General features: G+C 34.1%; 2 protein-coding genes across 2 annotated transcripts; both read left to right on the top strand.

The window, feature by feature from the left end:
* The first annotated feature begins 1,750 nt into the window (after positions 1-1,750).
* On the top strand, positions 1,751-5,235 carry LOC148929915 (phospholipase A(1) LCAT3-like). The gene is made up of 11 exons (XM_089067412.1): positions 1,751-2,096; positions 2,573-2,664; positions 2,873-3,000; positions 3,155-3,290; positions 3,448-3,499; positions 3,641-3,741; positions 3,875-4,054; positions 4,256-4,413; positions 4,576-4,630; positions 4,741-4,794; positions 4,880-5,235. The coding sequence occupies exons 1-11, from the start codon at positions 1,877-1,879 to the stop codon at positions 5,066-5,068; spliced, it is 1,365 nt and encodes a 454-aa protein (XP_088923538.1). The 5' UTR covers positions 1,751-1,876; the 3' UTR covers positions 5,069-5,235.
* A 6,578-nt stretch (positions 5,236-11,813) lies between these two features.
* On the top strand, positions 11,814-14,802 carry LOC148929914 (AP2-like ethylene-responsive transcription factor BBM1). The gene is made up of 8 exons (XM_089067320.1): positions 11,814-12,189; positions 12,260-12,710; positions 12,850-12,932; positions 13,151-13,239; positions 13,337-13,410; positions 13,500-13,550; positions 13,653-13,729; positions 13,804-14,802. Exons 1-8 carry the CDS (start codon positions 11,940-11,942, stop codon positions 14,514-14,516), a joined length of 1,788 nt encoding a protein of 595 aa, XP_088923446.1. The 5' UTR covers positions 11,814-11,939; the 3' UTR covers positions 14,517-14,802.
* Positions 14,803-17,424: the final 2,622 nt, after the last annotated feature.

Raw genomic sequence — 17,424 nt, 5'->3', positions numbered from 1 at the left:
GTGATCTAAAACTATAGTTTATATCTACACGTATTAATTAAAAATAAAGCTCGTTTTCAATATCCACTATTTGGAGGTTTCTAGTCCATGATTCACATGAAGAAAATGACAAGTTTTAAGCTGCAAATTTTGACACTTAAACCATGGGCCCCAAACTCATGTTATAAAATGTGGATAATTCTTGATTAAGGAAAATTCAAGAACTTGGGTTTCATTCATTAGTAGGATTGACAAATTGACGTGCAAATGGATAAGAAAATTAAAGGGGTACTCCTTTAGTGTGTTAATTTTTAACTTTCGTTAAATTGTTGATTTTGCATATTAAATTTAAATTTTTTATTACCCATTTTAGAAGTCCTAGTTTACCATTTTTTGGTATCTCACTTTAAGAGTCCCGATTAAAATATTCCATAAATGGTGTTAGACCCCATATTCCACTAACTTTTTTCCACTCATATTTTATTATAAAATTAATATAAAAAACTAGGATCCGCATCGTACTATCTTTTTTCTTCAATTTTCTTTACACTGCTTAAAACATATGCCGAACTTAACTGGGACTCCTAAAATGAGACGGAGGGACTAGGGAGTATTAATTTATGTTGTTTCATAACAAAACAAGATTTACTTTTGTATTAATATGATTTATATAATCACTAACATGATACTATAAAACGTCAACCAAAATACATTTACATTGCAGTGAAACTACTTCATATATTATACGAATAATATCATTTAATTTGTTATACTCACCTTCATCGTATTTATCTGGTTTCTTCTTTCTAATGCATTATTTCTTGCATGTCAATTTGCAAGCATATTTTCATTGATTCATGCAAAATTAAAATTTTATTGGCAAGTTACCCCTATAGAAACACTAATACAGTGTACATTTTTTAAGAACCATTTGCCACATTTACAATATAGTTATTACATTTGTAGGGAAGTGTTATATGCTAACTCAATGCTTAATTGCTAACTATAACTCAATAATAGTTATTAGATATTCAAATTAAAGGCCTAGATCATCAACCACAAAATGCCAATACGATCAACAAAAAACGTCAATAAGACTATAGAATTAATTCAAATAAAAATCAATAGGGGTATTAATGTCAAGTTAGTTATAACTAACTTTTAAAAGAAATCCCAAAACTTTAAATTCATATAACATATATCAAATTAAAGATAATTTTATAAGGATTCCAACGATATACTACATGCATATGTTCCGACGTCAAAATTTGAAAAAAAAAATCTAGAATTTTCGTATTTTTCGTACACAGGTTAATTCAATGCAGCTAAGATAATATGTCAATATAAAGCATATACAATGTCAATCCTAAATTTGTGTTGACATTCTCAAAGCATTCAAAGCATTGTGTTATATTTTTGAAACACTATATTGACATTTTCATCCAAAATCTTAATTTGACGTTTTTTTTTTATCTTTTTCGATTTAATTAATAAAAACGAAAATTATATGTGACAAATTGTAGACCACACGCTTTTTAAAATCATGTAATCTTAAATTAGTTATAATTAGCAATTAAATAATGAGTTAGCAATTGATCACTCCCCTATACATATTTGTATTATTTTCACCGTATCTAATAGATTCCGATCTCCACATTATTCTAGTGTTAGAAAAAGTCTCCACGTGTAAATCAAAGTCAACATAACTCCAAATCAAAGTCCAGTTTCTTCAAGAAATTGCAATCTATTTAATTTTTTATGGAAAAGCAAAAAAGTGGATAAAAAGAAACGTGCTAGAATCCAAATGAGTTAATGAGCTCTTCCACCTGCCCATTCTAGCAGCCTCCATTTTTTCCAGCTAACTGCAAACCCGACCCGAATACCTACCCGGGTCACAATGTTCCGAGGCTTCCGCAGCTGCTTCCACGGATCCCGGAGCTCCGATTCGGCCAGCGTCGCCGATCGCGACCCGGTTCTGCTGGTGTCGGGCATAGCCGGCTCAATTCTCAACTCAAAATCCAAGAAAACCGGGTCCGAGACCCGGGTTTGGGTCCGGATCCTTTTAGCTGATTTGGAGTTCAGGAGGAAGCTGTGGTCCATTTACAATCCTGAAACAGGTTCTTTACTTTCTGGGTGTTTTTTCAGTTTGTGTGAAGTTTTATGCTTACTTTTCTTGATAAAAGATTACATTTTTATGTTTGTTGCTTTCTGGGTTTTTTTTTTTATTTGAGTGGGAAGGTTTTATAGTTACTTTTTCTTGAAAACATGTTTGTTTTATGTCTTTTTTTAGGTTCCTAACTTTCAGGGTGTTTTTTAGTTTGAGATGTGTGAAGGTTTTATACCTTTCTTGAAAAAAGATTGCATTTTGATGTTTGTTTTGGAGTATTTCTTTTAAGTTTAATTTGAGGGTGGAGGTTTTGTAGTTAGTTTTCTTGAAAAAAAGTTACATTTTCGTGTTTGTTTTGTCTTTTTTAGGTTCATTAGTATCCGGGTGTTTTTTTTGTTTGAGGAGTGTGAAGGTTTTATAGTCTTTGTACAAAAAAGATTGGATTTTAATGTTTGTTTTAAGTCTTTTTTTTTCCTTTTTGTGCAGGGTATACAGAATCATTGGATGATGACAGTGAAATAGTAGTGCCTCAAGATGATTATGGGCTTTATGCCATTGATATTTTGGACCCTTCAACCGTAAGCTCTTTTTTTTTGGTCATTTTTAATTTTTTTTATGTCTATAACTTACATAAAGATTTTATTTTTATTTTTTTGCTCTGTTTGAATTTACTTACTTCTGTTACTTAGCTATTTCCATTTTGCTCTGAATTAGACTGTGTTTGAGTTTTTGTCAGCTTAATTCACTGAAGTGTGTGTTGTGTTTGTTTCTTGTTTTGCTCTACAGTTTGTAAAGTGTCTTCATGTATCCGATTTGTACCATTTTCATGACATGATTGAGATGCTTGTTGGATGTGGGTATGAGAAAGGCACCACATTGTTCGGATATGGATACGATTTTCGACAAAGCAATAGGTAGACCATCATTTACATGCTGATTTCCTCCAATGATGTGTTTTTATAATCAGTGGATTCACATTTAGATGAATATTCATATGCCGTTATTGATATAGATACATAAACGACGTTTTCTAGGCGAAATTTGTACTTATTTGTTGTGTGGATGCAGAATTGGTCAGATAATGGATGGTCTTAAAGAGAGACTGGTGACAGCTTATAAAGCTTCGGGTGGAAGGAAAGTTAACTTGATTTCGCATTCAATGGGTGGATTGCTCGTCTCGTGCTTCATATCTCTTCATAGTGATGTATGTTCTATTCATCCTGTCAATCCCAAGATTATATTGTACATTTTAGCCTATACTAACTCTTCGATTCATTCGCATATTCTTTGTTTCTGTATAAAGACATGCTTTAGTTTCATTGCAAATGGAGGCTTGATTTGGTGATTGCCTTCAACTGCAGGTGTTCTCCAAATATGTTAATAAATGGATTACCATTGCCACTCCTTTTCAAGGTAATCGTTTTGCTGCATTTAGTATCGATTTCGTGTGCCAGTTTCAAGAATCGTGCTTTATCTAAGTATGCCATTTTCCCGAGATAAAAAGTGCAAGGAATAGAAACGGAAGTCTTATTTGCTACATACTGTATTAAACAGGTGCTCCAGGATGCATCAACGACTCTATACTTACTGGATTGCAGTTCGTTGATGGTTTTGAAAGCTTCTTTTTCGTATCAAGATGGTCAATGCATCAACTGGTAATATCCTAATCTTACAATTCTACTTATATAATTAACGGCCCTCACGACCATTCCTTACACGCATTTGAAAGTTGTGATATTTTTTAAGTTGTCTACTTATATATGATTCTTCGCTTTCATATGCACGTAGCTGATAGAGTGCCCATCTGTTTATGAGATGCTGCCAAATCCCGGTTTCAATTGGAAGAAAGAACCTGAGGTTCTTGTATGGAGATCGAACTCTAGTGATGGAGAAGCTACAGTCACACAGGAATCTTATGGCTGCAACGAATGTGTCTCTCTTTTCGCAGAAGCTTTAAAAAACAACGAGGTACTTGCTTTAGTCTTATCATAAACTAGTTTTACATAACATAACTTCAATTAGGATTATGAATCTTGTCATTTTGCCTTTACAACCAAGATTTCCAGTTACAGAATTTAATATCCAAATTATTTTGTTGTCTTCTACTCAATTTTCGCTACTTTCGTTGCCCTGTCCTCGTTATAGCTCTCGTTTTCTTTCATTCTACAGCTTGACTATGACGGAGATACAGTACCTCTCCCTTTCAACTTTGCCATTCTCGAATGGGCTGCTGACACTCGGGAACTTCTTAATAAAACTGAAATCCCCGCTGGTGTTTCGTTTTACAACATATACGGAACATCTTTTGAAACACCCTTTGATGTTTGGTAGGTACCCGAACATCACAACGTTACTATCCTCACACACATTGTCTCGTTCCATGTCATACGATCTTTCCGAACTTTTACATTTAGCTCGCGTTTTGAACACATAAATATGAGTCCCTTTTTTCGATTTCCTCTTGTTTACACAATCTCTCCCTTCTGCAGCTATGGCTCAGAATCTTCTCCCATCAACGATCTTTCTGAGATATGTCACTCAACGGTAAGCAGACACGCTTCTTTCAGTCGTCTCTAATGTTCGATCTATTGTCTTAAGTTTTACATTTTTTTCGCGTATATGCTCTCACCCTCTGTGTTTTACCAATTTTTCAGCCGGAATACACGTATGTAGATGGAGATGGAACCGTCCCCTCTGAATCAGCAGTGGTACGATATCTTCTTTCGTTCCATTTCCATTTCGACAATTCTTGCACATTTCTAGTTACCAAAACGCGTCCTCTGCCCTGTGCAGGCGGATAATTTTAAAGCAGTGGAACGAGTTGGGGTGTGTGCTACTCACCGGGGACTATTATGCGACGAGAATGTGTATAACCTCATCAAGAAATGGTTGGGAGTTTCTACAGAAGTGAAGTCAAGGAAGCCCAAAACTTCAAAAGTGGTGCATGCAGATTTAGTATTTTCAAACCAATCTTGCAAGTAAGCCATCATACTGTAAATTTGATAATCTATCTCATTCTCCAAATAAATCTTATATGTATAACTATATATAATAATTTAGTGTGTAACGTAAACATACTAATTTGCTATGTGTAACATAAAACTTCCATCTCCCAAACTCCCTTGCTAAGGGCCACATGCCCATTTTTAGACGTTGCATCAAAAAATACCGAATGCACGTGATATATATGCATTGTCGATAGTGAAATCAAGAAGAATGTAGCGTTTCGCGGAGATCCCAGCCAGTGGCGGATTCAATAAAAGCAAAGGGATGGACTTAAGCTCCTACCAAGATTTTTTTTAAAAACATATTCCCAGTCGGGATAGCATCACCGAATTTTCATTTTTTTTTATTATTATTATTTTTAATATCGGAATTCGGAACTCGAAATTGTGACTATATAGGCATTATAAGATAAATTTTTGAGCGCGTTCTTGTTCCTAGCTTATAGGAGAATCACAGTTTTTGAAACGTAATTGATGAAATATACAAGAAAAAAGAGTTGTTGCTAGTTATAGATCCTATGCACAACAAAATAGTCATTTTATTTGTTATTTTATGAACAACATAACATCTATTAAGGAAATTAGAGTACACTAAATACGCGATCAAATGGCTACATAAGTTAGGGTTCTCATTTTTACCCTTGGTATGTGTTAAATTACAAAGGAAAATTATCATTTAAGTAACAATTTTTGGTTGACTTTTGGTCAATTTCATAACTTTGCAATTGTCCTATGACTATATATATGAGAATGATTTTTTGGTGAAATTAGGCATTATCATCTAGGTATACTTGCAGTGATGTCGTTTTCGACACTCTAATCAACTTTATGTTTTTTTTCCCCTTAATTTTAATCATTGAAGACCGAGTTAAGGACTCTCGCCTTTTAATTTGAGTTTGCATCTTCAGTTTATTATGCGTTCGCAACTCACCGCTACTTTTTGAGATCGCATTTTCAGTTTATTATGCGTTGCGACCGTGTTTACAATTTTGACTTTCAAAAGATGTGAGAATAACCACAAAACAACTAAAATTTATGGTTTAAATGACAATATTTCTCATTTATAAATTAGAATTCAATAAACACATTCATTTTGTATGCATGCACCAAACAAGTACTATCAACTAAGCCATAAATAGAAATAATTAATAAATCACATATATATACATACCCACGCACACGACTTCTACTTTTAGGGTTTCAAGAACAAGACTTGTTTTTGGATTTGCATGTTTACATGTGATGATTTTATAAGTTCAAGAACACTAGTTTGTTTTCTTCTACTACAAATAGTATCTTATTCATCTCACTCACACGTCATTTTTTTCAAAATAGGACAAATATTTATCTTGGCCACGGTTTTTCACTAAAAGCAGATCTTTAATTAAAATCATTTAGAAACATGATGCTTTAATAAAAGCTTGAAATCATGGCTAAAGTTCATGCAAAATCTTCTAAACAAAAGTAATATCCTCGTGCAAATAGGCCATGCACGAGTAGGCGACACACACAAATTAGTATTTACTATATCATGCCATATAAAAATATATAATTAATATTATAATAAAGTAATATATAATATTATTTTATAGATTGTGTGTATATATTGAAAGAAAGGAGGGATTGAAGGAGGTGATATTTTCAAGGGTGGTCCAGTCAAAAGAATAGGGTAGAGAATCCCAACAAGCTGTGTTTTGAGTTTTGATCATCAAATCAACACACACACACACACACACACACACACTCACAATATTCATCAAAACCAATGAATCTAAATGAGCATTCCCATATTTGTGTCTACTAATACAAAAGGATATTTCCAACGGATTACTAGTTTTTTGATATTTTTTAATTTTTATTTTAGGGCAAAAAAGTGTACCAATATGATTGAATGTCATTGATAGTTTCGAAAGATTTACTCTTCAATTCTTGGTTTGAAACTTGTGACTAAATAGTAAAAGAAAAAAGGTAACAATGCACTTATAATAAAAGTAAAATTACTAAGTTACGCCTAAAAAAGTCACTATATATAATTTCAATTTAAAACTTAAACAAACATGAAATAAAGTTTATTTAATAAAACAGTTTGGAGTTCACATTCAAGAACCATGGAATTAGGTTAATTAATACGGTACTATAATTAATGTTTAGCCGTTTAATTTACCTCTTGAAATTTTTCTCATTTTTAGCCTTTCTCCATTAATTTATTATTCATAAGATCAAGACAAATCTTGTGGTATGTTTCTAAATAGATGCAAAAAATACAAACACCTTTTTGGTACAACAACTACACAACAAAAAATAGGAAATAAGTAGTGAACATAATAATAGGAGTAGTACTACCATTTAAATATGGATCTAAACTTTAGTAGAAAAAAGAAAAAGATATTTTCTTTGGTTTAATTAGGTAGTGTACATATATTAATAAATGGAAATGGCGTGGGGCAAAACCTCTTGGGCTCTCGAATTAATAAAGTGACACTTTTATCTTGGATTATGGTTTAGGAAGAGGGTGGATTGATATGCACTGAAGACTGTGCAAAGAATTGGCAATTAATAATGACTCAAATCAAATAAATCAAATAATAATAATAAGTGGGAATTATTTAATTTTGAGATAGTAATTGTTTCCGAGGAGGCACGGGTGCTCTCCGACGATTTCTCCAACACAATCCCACTTCCCACCACTTCCTCTCTCTCTCTCTCCAAATTTTATTTTATTATTTTATTAAAGATAGTTAGACAAAATATTTGAATTTATAGCTCCAGGATGAATGTTTGGTAATGAAATTAATATGATGGTTATATATGATATATTACTATTTATGTGAATATGTGATAGTGTCATATGTAGAGCTTTTTATTACTATAATGCTACTTATAATTATTAATAATTGAACTTAATTGAAAACAAAAGTGCATTAATCTTTAGTAGTTCAAAAGTACTTATAACATCTTTATTGATACAAACCAAATCCTAGGTTTAGTTAAACTCAATCTATATCTCTCAAAATTTACACAATTTTAAGGAATGTATCAAAATTTAATTTATGTATTTCAAATTTATTACTATTAAAGCACACTTAATTTATAGTTCTAGGATGAATGTTTGGTAAAGAAATTAATAGGAGTACTATTATAGATAAATACTAATATGAGCTTGTACATTAGGTTTTTACTAATGAAAAACCAATTAAAGTACATTACTCTTTATTGATACAAATTAAATTCTAGGTTTAATCTCTCTCTCTCTCTCATGTGTGAACTAGAGAGAGAGGAAGGTCAAAAGAGAGGGCAGAAGCAGTGATATCTCACATGGATGTAGTAGACAAGCTTAATTTCTGTCATCATTATGATTGCATTACCGAGATAATAATTTTTACTAGTTACCATATGTAATGCTACTATATTACTATTTCCCCTTTTCTTTTGACCATCTTATCATCGAATGCCCATTCATAGTAAATTTAATTTTAATTTAAATTTTAATGTTACCCTTTTGCCCAATGCCCATGTGTTTTTTTACCGTCTTTTGATTCTCTTCTTCTTCAACGGTCAAACTTAATAGTGTTTTTTTCTTTTTTGAATTCCACCTCTCGAGATATATCATCATTTATTTAAAGCACATAACTCTCTCTTTCTCTCTCTCTATTTGCCTCATTTCCAAAATATCTACGAAAATTAAATATATAATATTGCTATTAGGCTAGCTAATCGAATGAGAGGTAACTAGGTATAGGAAGGTCTCCGATCCAATATATATGTATCTACGAAACATATGTACATGCCATTTTCGAAATATATCTTCTATTTATGATGTGATTAATAAATTACTACTACTTGGCCAATTAATATATTACCCCTTCCCTAGAAAATCATACGAACTCCAAAACTTAAATATCCATATCTATTTTGATCATATATGACATTAAATAAAGTATCTTATTTATATAAATTAATAAGATACGGGTCGTAAAAGACAAATTATTGATTCTCTCTCTGGTTTATGAAGAGGGTCTTGTAAAAATAATGCACTACTATAAATTAAAGATGAAAAAGTTAATTATATAACGTAATAAATGCATAAAGGGGTTGTTAAACAAGAAATTAGATGGGATAAAAAAGGTAATATGATAAGGCCAAGGGCGTAAGACAAGGGTTAGTGTCCTCAAATAGGGAGCACCTACATAGTTTTTACTTCACTCTTGTTTTTAAGCTAATTAAATAATTATGCATTCATGCATGCATATATTATTACCATAACATATATCGCCATATTGTCAGGCCATGCATCAGTTATGGCTGTCTGCACCCCACCACAGCACATCATGGTTTGTACAATATATGTATGTATGTGTATATATACGATGAGAGAGAGAGAGAGTCCCCCGTCTGCAGCGGGGGAGAAGATTGAATAGTAAATGGTGGAATGTGATGTGGAATTTTGGATGGATTTTATGAGAGATAAAGTTATGGGTAGTTTCAATGTCGAGCCTGCCATTTACCTGCCATGCCCACCTGAAATTGGAGATAGATAAAATAAAATAAAATAAAATACATAATTGTTCAACTAAAGTGTAGCATAGTAGCAATATTGCTTCTCAAATTAGTTTGATTAGTGCTAGGCTTTACGGTTCTATAATGTAGTAGTACTCGAAGATAGAAAAAGTACTAATTGAAATAATAATGAAAAGGGAAAAAAATAGTTAAAAATATTAATAATGGTTTTTTTGGGGTAATAGCTAATCATAATAGTGGGTTTTTTAATGAATGGAAATGTGACATTTTTATTGGGATATAAAAAAAGTTAGACGAATGGACGGAGTATATGTTTAGGTTTCATATATTTTTGCCCTAATTAAACTACATTTATATACGAATTGATTGAAGGATCTACTTCTTTTTAAACTAAATTAAAGCTTTACTCAAATTCTTTACCAAACGTTTTGGGAATTTCAAGATTTCTATTTTAGAGTATTAGTAATTGTTATTTGTGAATATATTTGGATTGATTAAAACGTGTTGAAGATTATAATTTTGTAATGTAATTAGTGAAATGCATATGATGAGAGGCATATAAGAAGGGTAGGTTTGGAGATTGGGAGTGGCAGATTTCTGACAGTGATAAGGACTTGTGTCCATATAGACACCAATCAATAGATACATAGATACATGGGAGTAATTATAGGAGACCTTATTATATATCGATATGCTTCAATTATTTGTTCATCTATCTTCATATCTTAGTAATAAGTGCAAAATGTAATGTATAATACTCCATACTACTACTATGAGATATTCGATTATGGCATCGTTCGGTTTGGTGGACAAGAAGATACTGATCAGATATATACAATTAGATGTATAATAATTTTTGTATTTAGCCAATATATATTGTCACGGACTGGGTTTTGAAGAAAAATAACAACCGGACTAGAGATGAGATTAGACATGGTACGTAGGTATTAGTTAATTTTTAGAAACGACGACCATAATTTGCAATTCAATGAGTTGAACAGATTTTGGTGATAGTTTGAAGATTACGAAATCACATGCTTTTGGGGAGTTACAACCCCATGTGTTACGTACCCTAAGTTTAAATATTATAATCAAAATAGCAACGTAAGTTCAATTTGACGATGTAATTACTTATATATTGGGTGATGATTACTTAATTTGTTTAATTTCACATGTAATTTTTGTTTTTAGTATCTAATTATATCTAGTATGAGAATCATGCTCTCACGATACCAACAATTACTTGTGTTTTATTACTATTGAATAGTGTGAGATTTTGAATCTTTCTTTTTGTGTTGTAATTAATGTTTTTATTAGTTCTTGGGTGTGTATGAACTCGCGAAAAATATGTCATGTAATTCCAAGATGGTCATTTTTGGAGTGATTTCAAATTATTTTGTCATGAATTTGTACACTCATGATTAAGGGTTTTGAAAACCCCCCAATTATCAAATTTTATGACAGACGATTTTGTTCATACCATTTAAATTGATAATCTTGGAATTACATAACACTTTGGCTTTCAAATTTTATGATTCCTGGGGTTTCGAGACACCAAGTTAATTTATTATCATATTAATTTAGTGCTAGATTATGCTCGAATCCACATTTTTATATGTTAAACAATCAATTTTCATGTTTATATATTATGCAAAGTTATAAATTATAGGTATATTCTTACCATATTTCTGTACAGCAGGTCACAGTAGAATTTTGCATTGGTGCCTGTGTAAGTCTCCCCCTATATACATTAAATTTTATCTAACCAAAGCACTATTTCCAAACCCTAATCAACTCAATTCACATAATTACAAAATTAATTAATGGTGCATGCTTCTAACTTAGAATTCAAATAGCCTGATTAGGTTGGACTGAATTAAATTTAAAGCTAGCTAGCTATGATCAAGTTGTATCACATTTACATTATCTACTTTCATACAATTTCACCACTTGTTTAATTTTCACTGTATCCAGCTTTTATCCCTCCCGAAATGACAATATTACCCCTCCTCAACCCTATCCACTCCGCCTTAAATTCCAGAAACACCCAGGCATTTTTGTCATTCTTCTGCCCTTACAGTGCAGGCCATTTATGAGAGAGATGGCATAGAAATCTCCACTGTGTGTGTGTGTGTGTATTTGAGACTGTGCATATATATATGTATATATAACTCCACTTTGCTTTGGAACAAAGGAATTTTTCTTTCTTTTCTTGGCCATTTCCTTCTCCTTCTCCTCAAACCCTTAATTTTTTTTACCATCATCATCTCTTGCTAGCTCAAAAACAAAGAGAAAAACCCTACAAAATCTGGTAACTAATTAAAAAAAAGATGGCTTCCATGAACAACTGGCTAGGCTTCTCTCTCTCCCCTCAAGAGCTCCAAGATCATCAACAACAACACCCACAAACCTCACACATACCTAATTTCAACTCAGATGAAATCTCAACCACACAAATCTCTGAGGAATCTTGCTTTGATCATCATCACCTCACCTCAGATTCCCCCATCCCCTCTCTGAACCTCCCTGCCCCCCCTTTTGGCATCATGGAAGCTTTCAACCGAAACAATCCCAATCAAGGTCACATAAAAATCCAATCTTTCCCATCATTTCACACTTAATTTTTTATTCACTGATTTTTTTTCTGCAGATTGGAACATGAGCATCAACACATACTCATGCAGCAGCCAGAATCTTGAGGATCAAAACCGCCCAAAGCTAGAGAATTTCCTTGGTGTTCATCAAGAAAACAGCTACAACATCTACCAAGAAAATGAAGCCACTTCAAATCCAAATCCTAATCCAAACACCACCAGCAATATTGGCCTTTCCATGATCACAAACTGGCTCAGAAACAACCCCACGCCGCCGCATGCAGCCGAGGCCAAGGCGGCGCCGCCTCCCTCCGCCGCCTCAGCTCAATCACTCTCTCTCTCAATCTCTCAATCAACCACACCTCTTCCTTCCGACACCAAATTAGCAACTGATGGTCAAACTTCAGCTTCTGCTTCTGCCTCCACAGCTGTTGCAATAGAATCAGTGCCGAGAAAGTCCATTGATACATTCGGACAAAGGACTTCTATTTACCGAGGTGTAACGAGGTTTGTATTTGGTATCTTCTTGAAATGATTTAATATTTCATGTGGTGTAAAGATTCAATTTTTCTTGGTGGGTTTTGGTCTTTTCTGTGTGTATTTATTAGGGTTTTTTATTTTTCAAAGAAATTGGTTGTTTTTGTAGGCATAGATGGACAGGGAGATATGAGGCGCATTTGTGGGATAACAGTTGCAGAAGAGAGGGACAGACTCGTAAAGGAAGGCAAGGTATGAAGGAGAAGCTGTCTGCCATTATTATTCAAATCTTTAATTTTTTCAAGATTTCTTGAATTTAACTCTTTGTTTGTCTTCTTATTGGGGTTTGAATTACTTTGGAAATGCTTCTGCAGTCTACTTGGGTAAGTCTGGCCTTTGTAATAGTAATAATCCACCAATAATTTTGAGAATATAATAGATTGATTAATAATAGTAATTTATCATTTTAGGAGGTTATGATAAAGAAGATAAGGCTGCTCGTGCTTATGATTTAGCTGCTCTCAAATATTGGGGAACTACAACAACTACAAATTTTCCAGTGAGTAATTTTATCATAAGTTTTCTGTAATTAAATTCGGTATCTAAGTATATATAAGTTGTGTTACAAAATTTATCAATTTTATGATGCTATTTAGATGAGTAACTATGAGAAAGAGATAGAGGATATGAAGCATATGACAAGGCAAGAGTATGTAGCATCATTGAGAAGGTAAAAAAACCTTATAAATTACCTAAGTAATTTTCTAATATCCAAACACGATTGGATGCATATCAATAATTCACATTTAATTTCTCCAGAAAAAGCAGTGGTTTCTCTAGAGGTGCATCCATGTATAGAGGTGTTACAAGGTATAATCAAATCCCACGTTGTATTTTCGAGATTTTCCTGGTCGATATTGAACCGTAGATCCTACATTGTCTCGAAAACTAACCATATTTATACGATCTCAGACACCACCAACATGGGAGATGGCAAGCAAGAATTGGAAGAGTAGCCGGAAACAAAGACCTCTACTTAGGAACTTTCAGTAAGCGTCTCATAAAATATGTCACACTTTTTATTATTCTTTTTAATAAATACTAATGTGTGACATCTTTTTAGGTACGGAAGAGGAAGCTGCAGAAGCCTACGACATCGCGGCGATCAAATTCCGCGGCCTAAACGCCGTCACCAATTTTGAAATAAACCGCTACGACGTCAAGAGCATTCTCGAGAGCACGACCCTCCCCATCGGTGGCGCGGCCAAGCGCCTCAAAGACGCGGAGAAGGCTGAGATGGCCCTCACCCTCCAGCGGGCCAACGAGTCGCACCTCGCCGAGAGCTACGCCGCCACAACGACGCCGTGGCCCACGATCGCCTTCCAGCAGCCCCAGCCGCTGATCTACCCCTACGGCGCCGCCCATCAACGGCTCTGGTGCAAGCCGGAGCACGATGTCGACGTCTACAGCGAGATCAACCACCACCACCACCTCACTCACAATTTCCTCCAGCCGAATTCGGTCCTCCACAACATGATGGGGCTGGATTCGTCGTCGATCGAAGGAGCAAACGGCGTCGTTTTCGGGAATGGATCGACGGTGATTGTTGACGGAAATCAGAATGGATTTCTAGGGCACGAATTGGGGAATTCGAAGAATTTGGATTATGAGGCGATGAATTTCTATTACCAGAATCAGCAATCGAGTGTGGGGAATAATCAAGGCGCGGCGGCGGCGGGGAATTGGATTCCGACGGGGGTTCCGGCGAGGGGGAGTAATGTGGCGGCGGCGGCGGGGCACGGGGCTTCGACGTTTACGGTGTGGAATGATGCATAGATTGGGTGATTGGGGGAAGGGGTTGATGGATGGATATGTATACATGATTGTCTAACTTGATTTTATTATTTTATGGCTGTTTTTTTTAGTTGATTTTAGGGTTTCTAATGATTTTTCGATGGAGTTATGTTTGATTAGGACAGTGACAGTCTGATTTCGACTAGGGTTTATCAATAGCCAGTGGGAAATATGTGCCTGGCTTTGAATTTTGGGGATTCTGGTTGAGTTTGTCCCGTGGAGATTATGACCTTTTTATGGAACAAAAAAAACAACAAAATACATACAATTAATGGCTCATTTTCGATGTTGTTTGAATATAATTGTGTTGGACTCGTTTGATTTTGGTGTGAAATATAGTACTATAAGGTTTTGGAATTGGCTAGTATCGGGTGGTTTGGGCTGCGACGAAGGCATGGTTCAAGGCCATCAATATCGTGTTGCAGGGTTTCAAACGGTCCACCTAGACCTGCCCAAGGCTTACCGAACCGGCGGTTAAAACCGAAACCGTAACCGTGAGAATTTTCCCGAACCGAAACTGTCGATTTTTGAACCGTGGTTCGGTTCAGGTTCAAAAAATTTCGAACCGAAACCGCCGGTTCAGGGCGGTTTCAAACTGGACCCACGAAAAACTGTCGGAAAGCCGTGAAATTAAGCCGGAACCGCAAAAAATCGTCGGTTTGGAACTGTAAAAACCACTGGAAAACCGCCGATTCGGAACCGAAACCGAAACCGGCGGTTATGGAACCGGAACACTAACCGTGAAACACCCTCACGGTTTGGTTCCGGTTCAACAATTTTCAAAACCGGAACCGGCGGTTCCGAACCGTAACCACCGGTTCCTGAATCGTGGGCACCTCTAGGTCCGCCTATTGTGCGCACGGAGCCATGGGGCTGTGAACCAGCCTGCTCCGCATTTGGGTCTAGTCTAATTTATGCCCTGTGGGTCATGGGTACTTGGAATTTGGACTGGAAAAATGACGTTACACGCGAATAGTATAGGTCTGGTCTGTATTCAATAACAATAGTGAATGAGTTGTTATGTGGAAAGTTTCTTGCAAAGAGAAATAAGATTATGGATCACAGATTAATTGGGGTTTAATAGTCTCAATTAAAATTTATTATTAATATTTGTTAAATGTGATTTCATCGTGATGACGTTTAATTATACATGGCCACTTTAAATTTTTGTTATTTAGCTCTCTTTTTTCCATAATTTAGTCAGATTCATAGTTATATTTCATGGGATGGTGGGAGTCGCATTATTACAACAAGTACTCCAAAAGAGCTAAAAATGCACTTTTCACGATCTTTTGATAATTTGATTGGAAAAAAAAGCATGTACTCAGCTTGAGACTGCGCTTGGCAGAAGAAATTTAACACTAAACAATATGAAGAACATTTTCCTACAGAATATTCCTAGTAGTGACTTTAAACATGTGAATTTCGTTTTATTTAATTTATTCATATGAAATTAATTCAGTCAACGATTAATATTTAATTCAGTAACTAAGAAGTTTTATAATCGGAACTATACCTTTTCCAAAGTCCTTAATTTATTAATTAAGTTTACATAATCTGAATTTGATTTTCAAACTTACCTTCAAATATTAATGTGTAACGCAATAACTGCTTTTGTATAAAGAAAATGAAACATGATGTTAAATTGAGGAATCTCTCTCAACAAATAACAACAAACACCATAGACAAATGATTCTTTTCATCAAGAGAATTTGTGAAATTCTATTTGGAATTAGGGTGCATAGGGCATAAAGATAAATTTATGCAGTCTGTCCCTATGAATAGATTGTGAAAAAATTAATAATGTCAAGATCCCCGCAAGACAAGGGTTAGTGTCATCTCATAGGGGTACATATATATAAATATTTTTGAATAAATAATTAATTATAATAAAGAATATTGTTTAGTAGCTAACCATCTATGTACACCACTCAAAAGATACTTGTACAATGGAGAAAACAAAGAAATTTGGATCTTTAAATCCTCTATCTTTAATCTATTCATAAAAAATAAAGTGTTCGCATTTTGTTTTTTGGTTGTTGAAATTGTTAAACTTATATTAAATTTAAAGGCATTGAATTGAGAAAGTTATGGATTTTCGAAGGTCACCTGCCATGCCCACCTGGAATTTTATATATATACACACACAATTGTCATAAAAATTACTAGTATGTGTGTCTACACTACTCAAAAATAATAGATTCTCGAAAAAAATCCCAAATTTCATTTAAATTCTTATTATTTCCCTTAAAAATAAAACCACCACCCAGTTGGAAAATATCATGAGTTTCGAATTTGTTCGCAACTATCCCACGATGAAATTTTGGTGAACTTATATCCAGTATAACAACCGCAAAATCGTACATGAATATACTCGTTAGTTATTTAAATGATGACACGTAGGTTGGCAGATAATTTTTCCTGGCAATTCCCTATATTTATATTTTTCTGGTCTGGGGTGTGTTGATATGCTTATTTAAGAAGTAAATGCTTCATAAAAATCATATTCATATTAGAATATAATTAAGATTATACTTTCTTCGTCTCATATAATTAGAAGAGTACATTTTTATGTAATGTTCCACTCAAAATGATTTTTTTTTTTTTTTAAATCTGAAACATCATTAAATCTCTCTGTTCAATAGTTTTTCATTTACGAAATTATCCATGTCATCGACTAAATTTTTTAACAGAATCACGTAGAGATGGGGTAGGTTTCGAGATTGAGATTTGCAGATTTCTGAGAGTGACAGTCAGACTGTGTGAAACTAGGCATTAATCACTATGTACATTTATCCGAGTAACTATACCAAAATCAGATCTTATTATAACCTGGGATCAACTACATTTCAATAAATTGAATTTCCCTATAATAATCTCTAAAATTTAT

The sequence above is a fragment of the Salvia hispanica genome, chromosome 3, assembly GCF_029641045.1.
Source record: "Salvia hispanica isolate PSC_SH4W2 chromosome 3, Shi_PSC_v1, whole genome shotgun sequence".
Classification (NCBI taxonomy): Eukaryota; Viridiplantae; Streptophyta; class Magnoliopsida; order Lamiales; family Lamiaceae; genus Salvia; species Salvia hispanica.
Note: the sequence above shows the minus strand (reverse complement) of the source record. Positions and strands in the feature narration are given on the sequence as shown.